General features: G+C 35.8%; 1 protein-coding gene across 5 annotated transcripts in view; it reads left to right on the forward strand.

Annotated features, from left to right (window-relative positions):
- Positions 1–21,537, forward strand: part of Slco6a1 (solute carrier organic anion transporter family member 6A1) — a 73,251-nt gene that overhangs the window by 38,159 nt on the left and 13,555 nt on the right. For all 5 annotated transcript variants that reach the window (XM_019205224.2, XM_019205220.2, XM_019205221.2 and 2 more), the window contains 3 exons: positions 55–199; positions 7,350–7,545; positions 16,956–17,109. In XM_019205224.2, the coding sequence (XP_019060769.1) occupies positions 55–199; positions 7,350–7,545; positions 16,956–17,109 (495 nt within the window). The remainder of the gene's footprint in view (positions 1–54; positions 200–7,349; positions 7,546–16,955; positions 17,110–21,537) is intronic.

Below are 21,537 nucleotides of genomic sequence, written 5' to 3' on the forward strand. Positions count from 1 at the left end.
TATATATTCTTCTTGAGGTATCAAAATAACTAATAAATACCATTCCCATTTCAGATTCTTTTGAAGAATCCAGTTTTTATGTGCCAAGCTCTATCCAAAGCTTCAGAATCTTTAATTATTATTGGAGCCTCTGAATTTCTGCCTATATATTTAGAAACTCAGTTTATGTTAACACCCACGATGGCAACTATACTTACAGGTAGTCTTTCCTTCATATTATCATCATTTCAAAAGTTATGTGGAGTCTTCATGTATGTACATTTATTAAATATTTCCAGCAAACAGAAAATACAAAGAGAAATATTATTTGATAAAATATTTAAAAATATGAACACTCTGTTATTCCATCAATATTTTAAAACAAAACTTTGTAAGAATATTTGCATCACTTCCAAGCCCATTTCTCTTCCTCACTTCCCTTATATAACCAGAGTAATGAAATTACATTGAATTCTCCTTATACATATTTCATCTCAGGTTTCTGCTTGTTTTCCAATCTATATTCAGTCCACTTCTAAAATTCATTTATGGCTGGGTATGGTGGCACACGCCTGTAAACCCAGCACTTGGGAGGCTGAGGCAGGAGGATCACTATGAGTTCGAGACCAGCCAGGGATACAGAGTTGAGTTCCAGAGCAGTGTGAACTACATAGTGAGACCCTGTCTCAACCTCCCCCCAAAAAACCAAAAAAAATTCATTTATGATTTTACACAAATTCTTCTGCTACTTCTTTTTTATCAGAAGTTATATTTTTCACACATATGTTGATCTACATCTGTTTAATGCTTCTTAATTATTCTATGGGGATTCTGTTTTATGAATATACCACTGTGTATCCTTTATCATATTGACAGATATAAAATTGTTTCCAGTAGGCTTAGCAATATCTCCTTATACACATTTGTAAAAGTTGTTCTATGTTTTGACATTAAAAGGCAATGTTATTGTGTATATCCCCAATTTAACTAGTTATTAAGAATTTTATCTCTCCAAAAGAGGTTTCTAGTAGAATTAAATGTTGTAAGGTTCAAGCATTAATAAGGAAGTGGGAAATGTAGCAATTATTTTAGCATATGAAATGTTGAGGATGCATACATTCCTTTAATCAATAAAGGAATAGTCAAAGAGGATATTAATATGAAAAAATTGAATAAAAGCAAAACCAGGAAAGAAGGAAAGAACATAAAATATGTGGACCAGATAGAAAACACACATTAATATGTGCCAAAACCCTGAATGTGTCAATTATTGAATAAATACATTTTTTATAACAGTCTAAGCATCGTCAGGCCACAAATTTTCCAAAACCCTAAAAGGTGATACAAACACGGTCATGATAACATATTTCCTATAAGTGAAGTAGTTGCCACTGTGTTTAATCTAATCAACAGAGGCTGTGGAGTCAATACTTTGGATTTGTTTCTTATAGCCTTTAGTTAAGCTGTAACAAATTTCAAAACACAGAATAAGAGCAGCAGCAGGAATGACCTCAATCAGGGCTTCAAGCCCCTGGACCCAGCCAGATGGACAAAATTCTTTAGCCATGAGATTGTCCTTTGATGTTTTGTATTGAAATTTCCACTTAGGCTGAGCAGTTAGTCCATGTCTAGCAGAATGTATTAGCAATTGCATATTCTACAGTGACCTACAAGGATTTGGGGCAATTCTGTCATCAATAACAGTGCCAATCAGTGAGTTAGGCTTGCCAGAGTGCCTTCCAGGGACAAATTGGTGTCACTGGTTTTTTCACCTAACTTCAAGGATAAATTTTGCATCACCTTTTCTAATTGAATTCTCTGATTATAAAGATTATTGCCTTCTGGGTTAATATAAATAATGTGTTATTCATCCCTCTGGGAAGCACCTCTGAGTGACCAAGAGCAACTTTATTCTAGAAAGATTTCCATTGTCTTCTGAGGCATATGACCTACTGACTTTATTTCTTTAAACATAACTTCCTTTAGGACCACCTCTGTGCTCTTCAAAATATCATTTCTGTTGGACAAGTAAAGTTTGTCAATAGTTGTGAGGTGGGTGCATCTCATATCAAAAGCAGAGTGTCAGTCCCCAGAGTTTTAGCCTTTATGTTTCAAGGCTTCTGTTTTGCTAAGAGGACAGTAGAAAGTTCATAGTTGCTTTTCAAAAGGTAGCTGTTTTAGGGAGTGAGTGAGTCATCCACCCAAGGAAGAAGTCTTAGTGGAATTTTCTCCCTTTTCCAGAAGCACCAGTCCACAAAATCTCTGGTCATGAAGACCTGTAGTTCAAAGGGGTCATCTGACTGTGTTTACCTGATAAAAGACCAACTAGAATGCCCAAGAAGGTCATCTCTGATGTCCAGAGTACAAAGTGATGCTAGTCTGCTTTTTGTTTGGAGCGGGGAAGACATGGTTTTTCCTTGACTGCCAGAGAGATTGAATGCTATGAATCTGTCTCCAGGGTCCCTGAGAAACACGAGGGGAAGTCTTCTGGATGTCACTAATCTTTATCATTTACTCTTGTTTTTGACATTCTGAAAATACCAGAATGAGAGTCAGTGAGTCCTCACCTATCACCCACACTATGTGTAATGCACTCTTCTGTAGCAAGCGGCTCCCCGTGTTTAGGTACTTGTGAAGGGATGCTGCAAATATATATATCTGTGGCCTTGCAGCTTGAATGATAATTGATCTTTATCCTTAGCTGTCAATGAAATACAAAAGAAGGCTTTTGGTGATGTTCAATTTAGCACAAGGAATATCAGTGGTTAATATCAGCTTTAGTTATATCACAGTATCTCAAATAGCCAAGACTGTAGGTTCAACGACTACATTCCTAGTATGTTATTAATCTACTGTGATTTCTACTCCTTACTCTCCTACCTTTCTCACTGACCATATGGTCTGCTAAGTTGAAATATTTTATGTCTTTTTACCCTTGCTGAATTGAAGTTAATATTCAAGCCTGGGACTTTGATTTATTTATTTTTTAACCTAGGATCATATAAAAGGGGAGAGAGGAAGACACTTTGGGTAGCAATTAATGTATTCTGCTATCACTTGGGTGTTGTCAAACCTTATAAAGCAGAATTGTCAGTTATATACTTAGAGGGCCAGGTATTTGGCTCAATGGTTCCACTGCCTGCCTTACAAGCACAAGGTCCTGAGTTTGATACCTGATACAAAAAAAAAAAAAGTTATTTTACTTAGGAATTGTAGTCACAGCATTAGCATACGAAACAAAAGCACAATTTAATTGTTTGAAACAACACCCATAGTCACCTTACCTTCTTTTCAGGGACAGTCCAAATTCTATTCAGTGTATCACATAGGAATTTATTTTTCTTGGAGAAATCTTCCTCAGAGGGTCAAACAGAGGCACTTTATAGCAGTTAGAATGCATGGCAAAAATTCTGAGATCTTTTATTATTACCTTACAATAGATCCCAAGTTGGTATGATAAACTGCAAGACAGACAGATGTTTCATTAACAAGCAATCACATATTGTGCTGTCTCATCTTCCAAGCAAATTAGCTAATGTTCTGATGGTTTACAGGGTCACTGCACAATGTGGTTGTAAATTTCCCACCTTTCATGCGAAGTATGGTTGCATATCTCCATTCACTGTTGCTTATAAGCAGGAGGAACCTTCCGTCTGACCATGATGAATCTTAATAAGAGTGGTCACCATAGGTCAGGCCTGAGATTGATGGCCAGGTTCAAAGGGCAGCCCTCTGTCCAGAGGCCTGTTCATAAAAGCTATTGAAGCTTGTATGGAATTGGAACCGATTTCTGAGCCACAGTTACCACAGAGCAATGTGAAGAAAGGCCAGGTAAGATCTGCACACACAGTGAGTTGTGTTACCGGAAAGGAACCTCAGCTTCAGGAATCAAAATGTTTTATAATGGAAAGTAATCACACCTGGCTTTGACTTCAGGAGACATTATACTAGGTACATGTGTGTCTTTTCTCAATCTCAGAAGGGATGCTATCTCAGTCTCCTGAAAATGTAACTTGGAATGCACAATTTTTCCACTTTCGGGTGGTGGCCTTCATGGTACGCTACTTTCTTCTGCCCATGTGACTTGGGGTGCTGCTTTGCTCTGTAATGTGAAGTCTGTTTCCTACTGCACTACTTAGAGTGCCCCCCTACCTGTAGTTTCTTTGGCTGTGATTCATGGCGTTGGGCTCAGAGCATACTCTGTTGGGGTTGGAATGACCACTGTCTCTTCAGGTTTTGAAATTATGAGCCAGTCTCACCCTTCAAGTGGCTGTGGTGTAGGCAGGAGAGCGTGTGTCCTGCACCGTCTGTGGTTACTCCTGCTCCTAAGGAGGTTGGGATTACCGCAGGCACTGTTGACAGTAGCTCTGCCCTTGAAAGTGATTCTGATGCTGGTTGCTCCAGGCGTGTTGAAGGACATGACTGTCCCCTGATTGGAGATAGATGTGGATCTGGCTGCTTTGCAGGGAAGGATGCGGGCTGGAGTCTGAACTCCCCTCCCGTGGGACTCATCGGCCCTCTGCGGTATGACCGGTCTGACCGAGTACTGCTGCAACTGGTGCTGAGGAGAGGATCTAGTGCAAGTGGGGTCGCCCACAGTTAGGTTTTGCTCTCTGCTGATACCTTGAGGGCATCTTCCCTCCCCTTATCTGTGCCCCCCTGAGCATAGGCCAATATCAGGGAGTTAATGTCTCCTCTTATATTTAAAGAGAAGCTCCCACCATTGTTTGAGCAGGACAGGGTTGTGGCTCAAGCTGGCCTGAATTTCACCCTGGGGGCCTGGAGTGTCCTTTATCAGCGTATTGCTCAATGTGCCCCAGGCCCTGGGCTCAGTCGCCAGAGCTGAGGGAAAACGGGGCTGAGAGGAGGAGGAGGAGAGAGAGAGAGGTGGGAGGGAGAAGGGAAAGGGGGAGAAGGAGCCTGGGGGTGGGTTTGCAGAAGAGAATAAAATTATATAATAAAACCCCAAAATGATATAAACAGAATTTTAAAAAGGGAAAAGAAAAAGAGGGAAAAATTGGGAAGAAGAAAAACATCCAAAGAAGAAATTTAAAAAACAGGATAAAAGGTATAAAAATGAGAAATAAAAAGCAACAATAGCAGAATAGATGGAGAGAGAAAAAAACTAGTAAAATTTTTCTCCTACTCCAGGTGCTTTGGAAAGTTTCTCTCTGGGTCTTCTAAGGTTCTGATCTGCCAAGTATGGAGGGGTTACTGGGTACAGCTGCAGTTTAGAATTTCCCGCAGCTCTTGCCAAACTCCTTGGGGTGGAATGCAGGCTGCTCCCTGAGTCTCACAGGTTAAGAGGACGTTAAGGAGCCAGAGTAAATTCACTCCCACGTCAGGCTTTTAGTCTGTTCACCTGGGGGCGTGGCTAACGTCTCAGCTATAGCGAGTGCAGCAAGCCCTTAAATTGGCCAAGTTTTGAGCTGAATATCTATGCATTTGGGCTTTCATTGCGTGTGTCCGAGGACCTGGTAAATATCCAAGCCATGGCTGAATCCCTGAATGGCTCCGAGTGGAGGGCGGGCTCCAGGAGGGGGGCTGTGGGGCTGGGAGATGTGGTATCCTCAATCCCCGCACCCCACAGTCGGAAGTGGCCCCTTGGTGTAACCCCAGGAGACTGGTGTTGCTTTACTTCCCATAGGGCAGCATCTCCAAATCCCTGCGCCCTCCCCTCTCCCTGGCAGGGACACACTCAGTCAGGATGGCGCAAATGCTCAGTGGATTAGTGTCAAAAACTCTTGCCCGAGCCACTGGCCTCAGCCTAGCCAGCCGGTGTGGCAAGATGACTAAGGGGACCCGACCTGTGATTATGCTGGTTTTTCTGACCCCAGAAGAATTTAGTCCCTAAAACAAAGCCTTTCTTAAGATGACCCTTGGTTCACGCACTGGAGAGTTTGCTGAGAGATGCAATTATGCTGGGTTTTCTGATTCCAGCAGTTCGGCCTCTAACAAGAGGACCTCTCTCAGGAGGACCCTTGGCTCTTGCGATCTTAGAGTTTAATGAGGGAGGCAGCGAATTTTCTTCTCTAGAGCCAGATTGTTGTGCACACTCCAAGTCTCCCATTTATTTAAGCCTATTTTCCACAGGGCGCCTTGCTTAGAGTCGATCTGTCACATTACATTAATAAATGCAATCTGGTGTAAGTAGATCTTGTTCTTCTTAGAGGTCCTCTTCACTCAACCAAAGAGCCTGGGACCAGAAGCTGGGATATTCATTTCCCCTTCCCTTCTCTTTCCTTCTTTCCCTCCCTCTCTTTCTGTCATCCCTACTCCTGTAATCTACCCAGGTTTCGTGTTCTCTACCATTAGTTTCAGGCACATGATAGTTCCAAGTTATGTAACTCTTTGTTTGCTTATATCCCTTGCTTTGTGTCCATCTTGTGGGAGGACCCGAGGGCTTCTTTCCCACCACGCTGACCCTCCACTTTGTTTTTAATTTTCGCAATGAAATGATTTAAGACCTCAATTTCCTATTTGCTCCTTTTTATCTCCTTGTTTTATTCCTTTCCCTTTTACTTTCTTCATTTTTATGAAATGTTTTTTATCTTTATCATTTATACCTTTGAGCATTCTGAAATTGCTTGTTTTCCAGTCTTTGTCAGATCTTCCATAATACTAATTTAACTGGTGTTAATGTTTTGCGATTTGTGCATTCAATCTCCCTTGCTATATCCCTACCTACGTCTACCATTGCTGTGTGTTTGGAGCTGGAGGGTTTGCATCAATCTGCGAGTTTGCTGTGATATCTTCATCTGATCATTTTCTAACTAGATTTCTCTTTATCTTTCTGTTCTCTTTTTTTTCCTCCTCCATTCTTTTCTTTCTTGGGTTTTTTTCTTCCTAATTTCTCATACTTGAACAGGAAACTATGTCTTATAGGGCTATTCTAGATTCCCACTTTATTTCATAAGATTCTTAATATTTCACATATATTTACAGATACAAGGGGGGGCTTGTTCACAAATCTCTGTTTGAGAGCTCTTGTCACTTAAACAATGCCTCTAGCAACAAGCCACAAATCCAGTTGGCTAGCTAACAATAGCTTTCAAAAAGACAGGTCCCAGGTTCTCACTGATGTGGATTAAGTTACTGCTTTGTCATTATATCATTACTATGCAGGAGCAAAATTCCATCTCACATCCTTAAGAGTCCAGCAGATCTAAGTCATCAGCCTCACTCACAAATCTGTATTTCTCACAAGGCTCAAGTTTGTTCAGATATTTATCATGATGTTAGTCTTCTTCGCCTGTCTTTAAAATTACATATATGGTAGCTGTGTGTTAGAGGAGAAGGTATTGCATGAATGTATGATTTTTTGTATTATTAAATGATTAATTTTAACTGTATTTTTTGCCTTTCTTTAGGACTTATTTTAATTCCAGCAGGTGCACTTGGCCACCTTCTAGGAGGCATCATTGCTTGCCAGTTGGAAATGTCTTGTAAAGCCCTGATGAGATTTATAATAGTTTCATCTACTATATCAATTATATTTTTTGGAATAGTAATTTTTGTACACTGCGATCCAGTGAGGTTTGCTGGAATCAGTGAAAATTATAATGGGTAAATATAATTTTGTATATTGGACTTTTAAATCAGAAGCTAACAATAAAAATCTCAATCAATTAATAATTATTCAATGTTCCTGGGCGGGGATTTAGCTCAGTGGTGCCTCTGCCTGCCTCTGAAGTGCAAGGTCCTGAATTCAATCCCTGGTATCAAACAAAAACAAAAACAAAACAAACAAACAAACAAACAAAAACACCCTGTTATACTCATATCATTCATGTAATTATTAGATATGGAAAAGAAATAGAAAGCAGAGTTTCATCTTTCCTATGAAGGAAAAAATACTATGACACTTGATAATGTATGAGGGAAAAAATACTCTGACACCTGATGATATATGACTTATTCATTCGTGTAGAGAAAAATACATTGAAATGAATCAGAACCTAAAAGTAAAACTTCATATTAGTGCAGGTAGCAAATAGGAGATATTACTGACTTCTGCACAATGGCAATGTTACCTTTTGTTCTTGATTTAGTCTGTCTGTCTTCTTCTAGTCATCAGAGCATGGATGTGAAAGCATCTAAAAGTGTGCATGGATAATAACTTCTTGACTCTAAATTGCAACAATTCAAGAACTAGGCACAGATTGACATAAACACTGGGCAACAGAACTGGAACTAGAAATCAAAGGACTAAGCAAGTAAAGCAGAGCAAAGAGAATAAGACTCCTACTTCCAACTACAGTGGAGTGGTCTGTGGAAGACCAATGGTCAACAAATGTTACTGGAGCCAGTGGATATCTGCAGATTGAAAAAATTACTCAAACATCAATCACTATACAAATTTATTTGGAATATAGTCTAATATGGTTCATAAATTTAAAAAATATTAAATTATTAGGAAAAACGGGTGAAAATTCTTCAAATTTAAAACTAAGTGAAGAGTTCTTAGACATAGCATTGAGTATGAACCATAAATGGAAAAAAAAAGATTAATTGGACTCTACCAAAATTAAAACTTTTATGTTCAAAGGACTCTGATAACAAGGTAAAGATGTCTTATAAAGTAGATAAAATATTTGCAAACTGCACATTAATGAGTGTCTATAATTGGAGATTTAATAATATTGATTGAAAAATCCCTGGCAAAAAGAATACTAAATAAGAATTAGCTATTCTGGACTGGGGATTTAGCTCAGTGGTTCTGCTGCCTTCCTTGCAAGCACAAGGACTCAACTTTGATCCCCAGTACCAGATTTAAAAAAAATAGCTATTCTTTTACTCTAGCTAGAAACAAATGAAAAATATATAATTTGTATGGAACTATTTTTTGTAAATTAACATATAAAATAAATTTATCATTGATGATTAAAACTTCTGTGAAGAAAAATAGGACTCCATTACTATGCATAAAATACCCCAAATAAGCAAAATAATGTTTATATACTAGAAGACTAAATATTTAAAGGTATTACTTTCTTGCAAATTATAACTTTGTTGCCACATTAATAAAAATCTTAACAGAATATTTTGCAGACCTTAGAGTTTATTTTATAGTCAAATCAAAGAACAAACTACTAAGAAAACATAATACACTGCCTAAAAGAATGTCAAGTTAGATAACTTCACTAAAAGAAAACAAAAATTCATTGTGAAATTAAAACAATTTAGATAATAATCTTTTTATTTAGTACATGTTTTGATACATAGTTGTTAAATTCATTTTACAGAATTGCTGCATGCATATAGTATGTCTTGATCATTTTTAATCCTTCTACCCCCTCCCTTTCCTAACTCCTCTCTCTGATCTTCTTCCCCATTTTCAAGAGTCTAATTCTAGTTTTCTATAATCTCTCCTCTATTTTATTTTTCTGTTTATACTTTCATTTTCTCATACAAGAGAAAACATGACATTTAATTTTCTGAGTCTGCCTTACTTCACTTAGCATGATCATAACTGCATAGATGGTAAAAGATTTAAAAATAGAGGCCAGTCATATATCCACGAATACTTGGAAACTTGATATATGAAAAATATAGAAAGATCATTTTATGAGGAATTCTGAGCTTTTTTTTTAAGTAGTTCTGGAATTTTATTTATCCCACAGGAAATAGAATTTTTATTTCTATCTCCCATAGTACACAATTTTCCAATTTGTAGAACAACTAGTTTTATCCAATCACGCTTCAGGAAAGTCTCATGAATTTTTAAAAAATGGCTGAAAAAGGCTGTGGTGGTGCTTTATGATGTGGAAGAAGCAGGTTCTTTCAGTCTTACTGACCTGTCATACATTGCTTTAATTCTGCTATCATTCTTTGGATTAAGGTGCCTGGTTCATAGAGTTCAGGTATTATATTCCCTTTCCATTCATTATGTGACAAGAAAGAAGGTATTAGGAACAGTTTCAGAAGTACATATGCTGACCAGATCTTTGGCTGGTGATCTATGTTTAATATAGAAAATCACTTTTATTCTGTAGAGCTATTGATTTATGGTGAAAAATTAAGCTCTTTTAGCATGGAAGAAAAAAGAGCACAATTTGAAGCTAATTTTGTCATAAACACCAGTGTTCTGAAAATTCTTAGTTTTGAAATTTATTTTTTAAATTACATGTGAAAAACAAATTATATTTATTGGTGTCTGACGTGGTGTTTAAATTAGTGTTTCAATACATTCTACACTCAAGTTAAACATATCTATCTCAAATATTTATCACTTCTGTAGGGCAAAAATTGTTTTCTGCTTTTAGCTTTTTGAGATATGCTATATATATAGTCACCCTATTGTAAAATAACACACTTAGGGTCTCTTTCAATCTTACTAAGATGTAGTATCCATTAACCAACCTATTCTGTATAATAAATCAAAAGCAAAATAAAAAATCATTTTACTTATTGCCTTTAATTAAAATTGTTTCTAATCCTTGAAGATAAATGTCATTTGCGAGTGTGTACATAGGGCAGAAGACAATATAGCCAACATGGTTGAGATAAAGTGAATTTACCTACTCAGAGACAAAAAGTGAATGAAAAAGAACAAAGAATTCTTACAGGACCTATCAGACTTCATCAACAGGCATACATCTGCATCATCAGGTTTTTAGCAGAAGAGAGAAATGCACAAAAGGATATTTCACAAACCAATAGCTGAAAACTTGCCAAGTTTTGTGGGAGATATGTGAACTCCAAGAATCCTAGTTAGACCCAGCCCAGAGATGCCTTTTTCAAGGCACATTATAATCAAGCTGTCAAAAGTCAAAAACAAAAAATTCCAAAAGCAGCAAAAGAAAATGTCAAGTCACATATCAAGGAAATTTCACCCAAGTTACAGTGAACTTGTTCACAGAAATCTTGCAGATCAGGAGAAAATGGTATCACATATTCAAAATAGTGAAAGAAAAAAAAAGATAGCTGATCAGTGCACTTAACAAAATTTTCCTTCAGAAATTAAAGAAAAATGAGTAGAGACTGAGGGATTTCATCACCACTAGAATGACTTCACTGAAATTTAAGAGAGTCCTAAATCTAGAAGATTGATAACTTCCATCAGGAAAACACAAGAAAGTGCAAAACTCACTGTAGAAAGTTAAAGGTTTCAAACCTTATCAATACTGAAAACCACCAGGTCACAGAAGTTAACAAGAAAGGAATAATGGATATACACGGCAGTTAACAAAATGATAAAAGAATTTTGTAAACAATCAATAATAACATTGAATGTAAATGGATTAAAACACCCCATTAATTAAGCTGACTGGATTTTTTAAAATCTCAGCTATATATTGCCTGCAAGTAATTCAGTTCTCTGGGAAATACATTTTGTTTTTACACAAATGGAATATAAACCCAAGTAGGAGTAGTTATCATCATGATAGGTGAAACAAGCTTCAAGTAAAAATCTACAAAAAGATATATATGTATATATATATATATATATGTGTGTGTGTGTGTGTGTGTGTGTGTATATGTATATATATGTATATATGTGTGTATATATATGTATATATGTATATATATTATACAATGAAAAAGAGTGGATTGAGCAAGTGATAATTATAACAAATGGAAATTATATAATTCTAATACTCTGCCACCCTGCTATATAAACCAAATATTAAATCAAAAGGGATGATGAAATCCAAAACAATAGTAGTTTGGTATTTCCAGATTCTTCATTCAACCTCAGAGAGATCACTTAGATAGAAAATGGAGAGGTATTGAAGTTAAACTATACTATATTCCAAATACACCTCACAGGTATTATAGTACATTTCATACAAGAGCCCAGAACACTGTTTTTCTTTGGCAAAGGGAGTATTCTTCGGGATGGACCACATGTTAAATTACAAAACATATTTTAAAATATTTAAATTAAAAAAAATTAAAATTATGTTATTGGTGGGAATGCAAACTAGTTCAACCATTATGGAAACCAGTACAGGGATTTTTCAGGAACTGAAATTAAAAATTCTGTGTGACTCAGCTATCTTCCCACTAGGTATCATCCCCAGTGAGCTTAAGTCATCATACTACAGTAATATATGCATACAGTGTTTTTAGCAGAAAATTTGTAATAGATAAACCCTGGAAGCAGCCTGTATACCATCAACAGATGATTGGATTAAGAAAATGCAGTATCACTATATAGTGAAGTACTACTCAACTATGACTAATGACATATTTGAGACATTTGTAGGAAAATGGATGCCCTTGAAACAATGTATGAAATAAACCAGACATCAATGATGAATGCAAATGTACTGTATACTTAAAAAGTACCAATAAACTCAATAAAAAAGAAAAATAAAATAAAAGTTTCACACTAGAACTACAAGCAGGACTTGGTCTCCTAACCCACTCTGTTGGATTTTGCCTCTGGTTTTTGTTTTTCAATTATTAAGCTGAGTTGCACTTCACTTATGAGGTGGAACTATAACTAAAAACAGTCATGAGTGCTAAGTGCTATGAATTTTAAAAGGCTGTTCTATTTGTAAAATGAAGCATGTACAACCTTTTGGATCTTTACCATTTTTGTTTTTTAGTGTGAGCAACACTGCTTTTCCACCAAATGCTATCACTTTGCAAATATAGAGCTCTAACATAATTCTACTTAGCTGTTAAAATTATTACTGCTCTGGAGAAATGATCTGGAGGAAAAAAAAGCAGTAGTAAATAAATATTTAACAGTAGTCAACTTGTTAAAAAAAAAAGAAAGAAAGAAAAGAAAAGAAACCAGACACACAAGCTTAAATACTGTATGATATCTCCCATTTGAGAGAGGCAAAGTACAAACAAAGAAAGTGATAAAGAATGCTTAGAAAGGGACAAAAGGACAGATCTCTTGCAATAGGGAAGGGGTCTAAGGAAACAAGGGTGAAGGGTGAAGAGGAATAAAAGGGGAAGTAAAGATACGCCATATACAGGAACCTAGTGACCCCAATTATGGTAAACACAAATGCCATGACATGAGCTACAACAAATAATATCACCAAGTATGAAAAAGAGGACGAGGATTAAGAAAAACCATGCTGTAATATACACATGTAACCACTCTCATAGATGATTATAACTGCATGAATTGCAAATATATACTAATTCAAAAAAGGTTATTGTATAAAGTGCAGTTTCTAACTCCAAAAATATTAAACTCTACAAATCTTCTTTGACCAAAATATAACAAAACTAGAAATCAACTATAAAGGGCAGCTATGGGCCATATCCAAACATGGAAAGAGAGTGACATTCTCCTGAAAATAAATAGACCAATAGCAATTTAAAAGAGAAATTAAAGTTTATTTAAAAAATGGAAAAAAATACCAAAATCTATATGATACAGTAAAACAGTACTAAGAAATCTAAAGCAATAAATGCCTATATAAAAATATTTTGAAATTTCAAAAACTAAACCTGACATAACAGGAACAGACTAATTTGAGCATTATTAGAGATAAAGAAGTGATAAATTCCAGAGAATATATAAATAAAATATTTAAAATGTTAAAATATTGATTAATGAAGCAATATATTGCTTTTTAAAAAAGATAAGCAAAACCATAGCAAGAGAGGGAGAGAGAATATAAATATAATCAGAGATCAAAAGGAAACATTATAACAGACACTACAAAAATGTGAATAATTTTCTGGAGATGTAGCTCAGTTGTGCAGTGCCTTTCTGGCAAGGGCAAGGTCCTGAGTTCCATCCCTGGTACTGGAAGAAAAACAACAAGACAAAAAAACTGAAATACAAATAATTATTAGGTACTATCATAAAAGTGTAAACCAACAAATCGGAAAAATCTAAAAGCAATGGATAAATCCCTGCACATATATAACCTACTAAAATTTAACCACGAGGATACAGAAGACCCAAATAGACCAATAACAAGTAATAATATTAAATCAGTAATTAAAATTTTACCTAAAATAAATCCCAGAATTAGATGGTTTCACTGTTGATGTTATCTAATATGGAAGAAGCACTAGCACCAATGCTTCCCAAATTAAAAAAAAAAAAAAAAGGAAATTGATTCCCTAAGGCAATCACAACCCATGTGCCAAAACTAGGTTAGAACACAGCAACAAAAAGGAAAACTATAGATCAATATCATAGATGAACATAGATGAAGAAATCCTTAACAAATTACTGCCAAACTGAATCCAACAATACAGAAAAAAGTTCATTCACCATAATCAAGTGGAATTTTTTTTGGGGGGAGGTTACCGGGGATTGAACTCAGGACTTTATGCTTTCAAGGCAGGTGGCAGAACCACTGAGCTAAATCCCCAGCCCAAGTGGAATTTATTCCACAGATGAGACATAATAACATAAATCAATGTTATTACATCAACAGAATGAAAGGTGAAAACTATATGATCATCTCAATACATGCAGAAGATGCATTAAATAATTCAACTTCCTAGTGTGATTAAAAAATAAAACTCTGGAGAAAGTAAAGAAGAATGGTAGCTCAGCATAAAAGTACATATGGCAGTCTCACAGCCAGAATGACACTGAGTGGGTAAAAGCTGAAATCATTTCCTCTAAGAACAGCAGCAGGAAAGGGATGTCTACCTTCAGAGCTCTTGTTTCACAGAGTATGGAAAGACTTAATAAGAGCAATAAAGAAAGAGAAAGAAGTAAAGTATACCTAAATAGGAAAGAAGTTCAAAGTAACTCTTTACAGAAGATGTCATTTTATGGACTGCAAAATCAAAAGACCCTCTCCCTCCAAAATGTTAGAACTAACAAATTCAGTAGTGTTGCATCAACCCACAAAAGTAATCAATAAAAAGTTGTAGCTTTTTACATAGTAATAACGAATCTCTGAAAAAGCCATAAAAAGCCATCCCGTTCACCATAGTGACAATAAAATAAAGTAAAATAAAATAAAACCCTAGAAATAATTTGAGCTAAGGAAATAAATGATCTCCACAAAGGAAATTATAATACAGCGATGAGTGGAGTTGAAGTAGAGAGTAGAATAACGAGTATCAGAGGCTAGGGAGGGTTGGGGGAATGAGAGGAGAATGGAGAGCAGAGAATTACTGGGTACAAGGGTGAAGTTGTATAGGAGGAATAGCTTGTAATGTTTTACAGCATAGTAAAGGAATTGTGGTTAAGAACAATTAGTTGTAGGGGGCGGGGATTTAGCTCATTGGTTCAGTGGCCTGCCTTGCAAGCGCAAGGACCCAAGTTCAATCCCCGGCACCAAAAAAAAAACCAAAAAAACCAAAGAACAATTAATTGTATATTTCAAAATAGCTAGTAAAGAAGACTTTGAATATACCCCCAAAATGCTAAATATTTGAGGTGATAAATTACTTTACTCTCATTACATATTATGTACACTTACTAAATTATTGTACTGTGCCACATCAATATGTAGCTATTATTAATCAAAAATAAACATTGTAGAGCTAAGAGGACACTGTAAGAAAACTACAAATCTATATCTCTTACGTGCATAGATTGCAAAATACTAAACATAATTTTAGTAAATCATATTTAATCATAATTAAGCAGGATTTAACACAGGAATGCAAGATGGTTTAGCATTTGAAAATCAATTGGTATCTTTATCACATAAAAAAACTAAAATAAAAAAAAATAAGGGCCGGGGATTTAGCTCAGTGGTTCCGCTGCCTGCCTTGCAAGCGCAAAGACCTGAGTTCAATCCCCAGTACCAAAAAAAAATCATAGTATTCAGTGTCCCTTTCTCTTAGTACACTCAGCCTGGTGTTACAAAATGCCATGGGCTGGGTTCTTCAACTATAGACCTTTATTTTTGACATCTCTGAGGACTTGGAAGTCCAATGTTAAGGTATGAGCAGGCAAGTTCCATTCAGTGAGTGCTCTCTTCATAGAAATGGATCTCCACAATCTCACTGAATCTTCACACAAGTTAAGACACACAGCTGGCCTCTGCCTGTTCTGATAAGGACATTGATTTCATGGGGGTGCTCCATCCTCATGAGCTCAACTAAGCCTAATTACTTCCCAAATGGTGCACCTAAAATAATCACACAAGGGTTAAGCACTCAAAATATGAATTCTGGGATAACAAAAACATGCAGACCATAATAATTTTAAGTATGATGTTAGCTGTAGGAATTTGTGGTGTCCCTTAACAAACTGATTTACTTTTCTTTCATTCCTTAGTTTGTAAAAAAATTAATGTATTTTGTAAAATGATCCCTGTTTGTGCTATCTCCAGGAGAATTTAATATTTTAAATTTTTATTATAATTATAATAAAACACTAAAGAAACTTTCTCTTTAGAAATGGAAAATAACTTTCAGATTGATATTAATATGCAAAAGATCTATAAAAACCAAAGATAATTTCAAAGAATACCAAAAGCAGAGAACTAACCCTATTTGCCTTCAAGACTTAGCGAGCTATAGCTCATAATTCCACATTGTTGAGGGGAATGGAAAACAGCACAACCACTCTGGAAAACTGATGGTATCTTATAAAATTCAATGAACATCTCCTGAATATGTACCAAAGAGTTATGGAGCCATATGACCATAAGAAGTCAAATGAAGACCATTTGTGTGGCAGAAGCCAAGGAAAGAATATATACTGTATGGTTGCATTTTATAAAATGTTAAGAATTTCAAACTAATGAATTAGTGACAAGAAAGAAATCAATGAATAGTAGGGAGTGGAGGAATGATAAAGGGGTATCAGGAATTCTGAGGGAGTGATGAGTATTTTTATCAGACTGTGGTGAAAATTTCAAAAGTGTGTACATGTAACACATGGATAAAGTGTCACATGGTGTGCACCAAAATGTACATTTTATTATACATTATAGCTCAGTAAACTGTTAAAAAGAGGTTATTTAAATAACCATGCTTAGCAGTAGCATTAATCATTTCATTGATATGTTGATTTATATATTAATGTTTTAAAGCAATGCAATTGTAATTCCTCACGTACTCAATCATTTTTACAGAACAGGTCAGCTGGGAAACCTCACTGCCCCTTGCAATGATCAGTGTAAATGTTCAACTTCACTCTATTCCTCTGTGTGTGGAAGGGATAACATTGAATATTTTTCTCCATGCTTTGCAGGCTGTATAATTGCTAAAACCATAAAAAATCAAAAGGTAATTTTTTAAATTATGCTTATTCATCTTCATTAACTTGTTTACCTTGTAGACAGTGTTTATAGTCTACTCCTGGTTCTCTATAAATTTTTTCTTTCTTGTTCTTAATTTTCAAACCAAGGGGGTTGGGATTTAGCTCAGTGGTACAATGCCTGCCTCACAACTGCAAGGTCCTCAGTTCAATCCCCAATACCAACAACAACAAAAAAGAGAGATCACAATTTTCAAAACAAGGAGAGAATTGCTCACGGGAATTAGGAATAGAGGGGACCCTCCTACATGAAGTAGTGAGTCAGTATCACTCAGCTCTGATAAGGGCAAAGTTGAAACTGTCCGAGAGAACATATTCTCCTCCACTATTTTTTGTTTGTCTCAGTTTATGTGCTACTTGTCAGTGGTGTCCAATTGACCAGAATATTGAATAGCACTCTCCTCGTGCCAACACATTGACCAGTGCTAGTGTGTTGGTCACATTTCCCTTACTTTTTTCTCTTTTTGAGGAATTCAAAATGTCTACTCTAGATTCTGACTATTTTTCTATTCCCGCTCTATATTAACTCGGGTATAGAAATCAGTTCATTTATTATCAGAAATCACCATGTATACAAACCTTTTATAAAGAATCAGATGTTCCAAGTTTTAGCTATTACAAACTGTGCCGCTATAAGCCTGGGTGTGCATAAATCACTGTGGTATGATTCTTTTAATTCTTCTGGAAAGATACCCAGAAAAGGGATGGCTGGGTCAAATGGAACCTCTAATCCTAGTTCTTTGAGGCATCTCCATATTGATTTCCACAGTGGTAAAACAGCCCAATTACCCATCAGTTGGAGACTGGATAAAAGATAAAAAGATGTAGTTTTTCTATAAAATGGAATACTCAGCCATGAAGAATGAGAAACTAGAGTCATTCATAGGAAAATGGATGCATATTGAGATCATACTCTTAAGTGAAATAAATAGGATACACATGTGTAAATACCGAATAGTTTCTCTGGTGTGAAAAACTAAAAGTGTAAATAAGATCCAAATTGTATAAATGATAATGTGAAATTTAAAAGAAAAGGGCTAAAGGTATAGGGGAAGTGGGAAGGGTAGGGGAAAGGAAATAAGGGAAAAGAAAAAAATAGCAGAAAAGGAAAAAATGGAAACAAAGTCTTTGTAAATTGGGGAGGGGAGAGAGGTTAAAGGGAGGCAGGGGTAGGGGGGAAAATGAGAACCAAGACCTGTCATGTAAAGATACAAGATCCCAATGATGAATGTAACTTTACTATAAACTTTAAAAGTACCAATAAACTCAATGAGATAAAAAAATATAATCAAATATTCCAGAATAATAAGAGTTCGAGAAAATTTGCGAAACACAACTGGAGGCATCTGTCAGACTTCACTCTCTCTCCTTTTTTTTTTTTTTTTTTTTTTTTTTTTTTGGTGCTGAGGATTGAACTCGGGTCCTTATGCTTGCAAGGCAGGCCACCGAACCGCTGAGCTAAATCCCCGGCCCCTGCTCTCTTTCTATAAGGACTGAATTTTCACTATCTATGGAGAAGTTCGTCTCACACAAAACATCAAGGACAAGAAACAGGCCTTCGAGATATCTTTCAGTTGAAACACTGTTACAATATTTGACTTTATTTACTCACCTTTTTATTATTTTAGTCATATATTTTATTTATTCATATATTTAAGTGCATGTTAATTATTTCTTTATACAGTCAATGTTCACTTACAGTTACTTCTTTCCTTCTATTTCCATTCTTTCATGTGGTGTGTCAATTTTCTGCCACTGTAAAAAAAAAATGCCTGAGAAAAATAACTCAGAAAGAAGAAATATTTATGTAGGCCCTCAGTCTCAGAGGTTTCAATCCATAGCTGCTTTTTTCCATTGTTTCTTCACCTGCGGTTGGACATAGTCCAAAGAGGACACAGGGCGTAGTGGAGCAAAACTACTGGCTTCATGGCAGCCAGGATGCAGAGAGGAGAGGTAGGGAGGAGGGTGGGGCCGAAACGTACCCTCTGGAAGGCGTGTCCCAAGGAACCTACTTCCTCCGATCAGGGCCTAAATCCTAAAGTGACCGCCACTTCCCAAAAGCCCGTTTAGCTATAAAGCCTCGAATGGCTGAATCCACTGACAGTTTAGAGCCTTGTCCTTCACTCTTCTTCCAAAGGCCTCACCTCTAACCACACCTTCACAGGACACCAAGACTTCAACACAGAGCCTGTGGGCTCAGGTTCAAGATCTGACTATGACACTATTTCTTTCTGGCTGAGCGATTTTTATTTTTCTTTCATTTCTGAAAACCCATCACTGGATATGGAACCCTAAAACTGGTACTTATTTTTTCATCAAGCATTGAAAGCTTATTAATGTATTTGTCTTTTGCCTGTGAATTCTTTAAGGGCTTTTCTCTTTATTTTTGGTTTTTAGTAGTTTTCTTTGTTGAGTCTACATTTATTATTTTTAATTTATTTATATTGCTTTGGTTTCACAGAACATCTGGAGCCTGTGGTTTATTGTCTATCAGAGAAAAATTATCAGCTATTAGCTTTTCTCTGTATATTTCTCATGTTCCTTTGGGGACCATTTGCTAGTTTACTATTTGTACATAACGAATTACTACAAGCTTCATGGCTTTAATAACATCTAGATATTTTCTCAAAGCTCTAGTTAGAAGTCCAGACATATCATGGCTGAGGCTGTGGAACAGAATTCACATTTAAACATATTCATTCACTGTATTGTCCAAATCCAGTTGCTTTGGGTTGAAAAAAAATAAGAAGTCTGTGTTTCTTTACTAACTCTGCTGGGGCTAATTTTAACTTTAAAAGGCCACTCATATTCTTTCCCAAATGACCTTCTCCAACATCAAGGCTAACAACACAGGATGTCCCTTAAGTGGCATGCTTGGAATCTCTAATTTAAGGAATCAGATTGTGTTTACATAAGATAATGTCTCTTTATTTGAGTCACCTGTGCCATACACGTACCTTAGCAACCAGAGTAAATTCCACCAACTCACAGTCCTAGGGATTATGCAGCTATGTACAATGGAGAGAACTTGGGTGTTCTCTTAGAATTCTGCCTAATATAAGCTACAAAATACACCTTTCTGGACTGTCTCATACTCCTTTAATGTTTTCTATAGTTTTCATTTCTTCTTATCTGTTTAAATTGTTTAAATGCCAATAATTTCCACTGATTCATCTACCAGTTATGAATCCTTCATGTTCTGTTATCTTCTCAACTCTTAAAACTGTTTGTGATTTTTTTTTTTAATCCAAGACAAAGTCTCACTGCATAGCCCAGGCTGGCCTTGAACTCACCATAGAGCCCAGGCCGACCTCAAACTCACAGTGATCTTCCTTTCGCTGCTTCCTGAGCGCTGGGATTACAGGCTTGGCCACGATGCTCAGCTGCTTCTGAAATTTAAATTCATTTCTTATTTTCTAATTCTAGCATTTATGTTTTTGTAGAATCCAAATCTCTGAAGAAATTCTAGAATATTTAAGCTATTTTATTCATTTTTCCTTGTATTTTTCTAAAACATAATCTTAGCTCTTTTTTTTTGCTACTGTTTCCACTAACTATATAAAAATAACTACTTATACTACTGGGTTATATCTTAAATTTAAGCCAAGAAATTATGAAACTGTGTTGAAAAGGATTGCCTAATATAACTCCATATTAGATAGCTGACTGTAATTTTCTTTGAAGGCTATTTCCATGGTGTCTTATTTCTCTTCTTTATTTCCCCTTCATCAGTGTCTTTATACTTAGGGTCCTCTGGTACTAACATACAGTATGGTATTGCTTTTTCTGCATTCTGTTCATATATCTTTTACTATAGTTTTTAGACAAATAACATTTAATATAATAGTTGATATGTTTTAATTTATATCTATCTTCCTTTGTATTATTAAAATTCAATGTAGTTTACTGTTTCATTTCAATGCCCTTTCGCTTATATACAATTAATTTTTTAATTGATGTGCTTTTTTTGAGACTATCAGGACCAATCATATTATGATCATTTTACTTCTGTGTAATATGCATCACCAGAGGCCCAGGAATTTCAGACCATTCCTCATCTCTGTATGGTTCTAATTTTGTGTATTCCTTTATTTGATCTCATCTTCCACCCATCCTTAACATCATTAAAATATTTTAATATTTTTTAATTTATTGATTTTTTTCTTCTTATTTTGTAATTTAGAATATAGTTCGTGGATTAATAAATTGTTTACTAATCTCCCTACCTACAAACTATTTAGATTTTTTTTTTTTTTTTTTTTTTTTTTTTTTTCACTGGGTCTATTGGTACACTGTAGAGTATACAGTACAGTCTCATTCATTGTTGGGATCTTCTACCTTTACATATCAGGTCTTGTTCCTCATTTTTCCCCTTGTCCCTGCCCTCCCTTCAGTCC

Source organism: Fukomys damarensis, unplaced genomic scaffold (genome assembly GCF_012274545.1).
Source record: "Fukomys damarensis isolate Sample0158 unplaced genomic scaffold, DMR_v1.0_HiC HiC_scaffold_3, whole genome shotgun sequence".
Taxonomy (NCBI): Eukaryota; Metazoa; Chordata; class Mammalia; order Rodentia; family Bathyergidae; genus Fukomys; species Fukomys damarensis.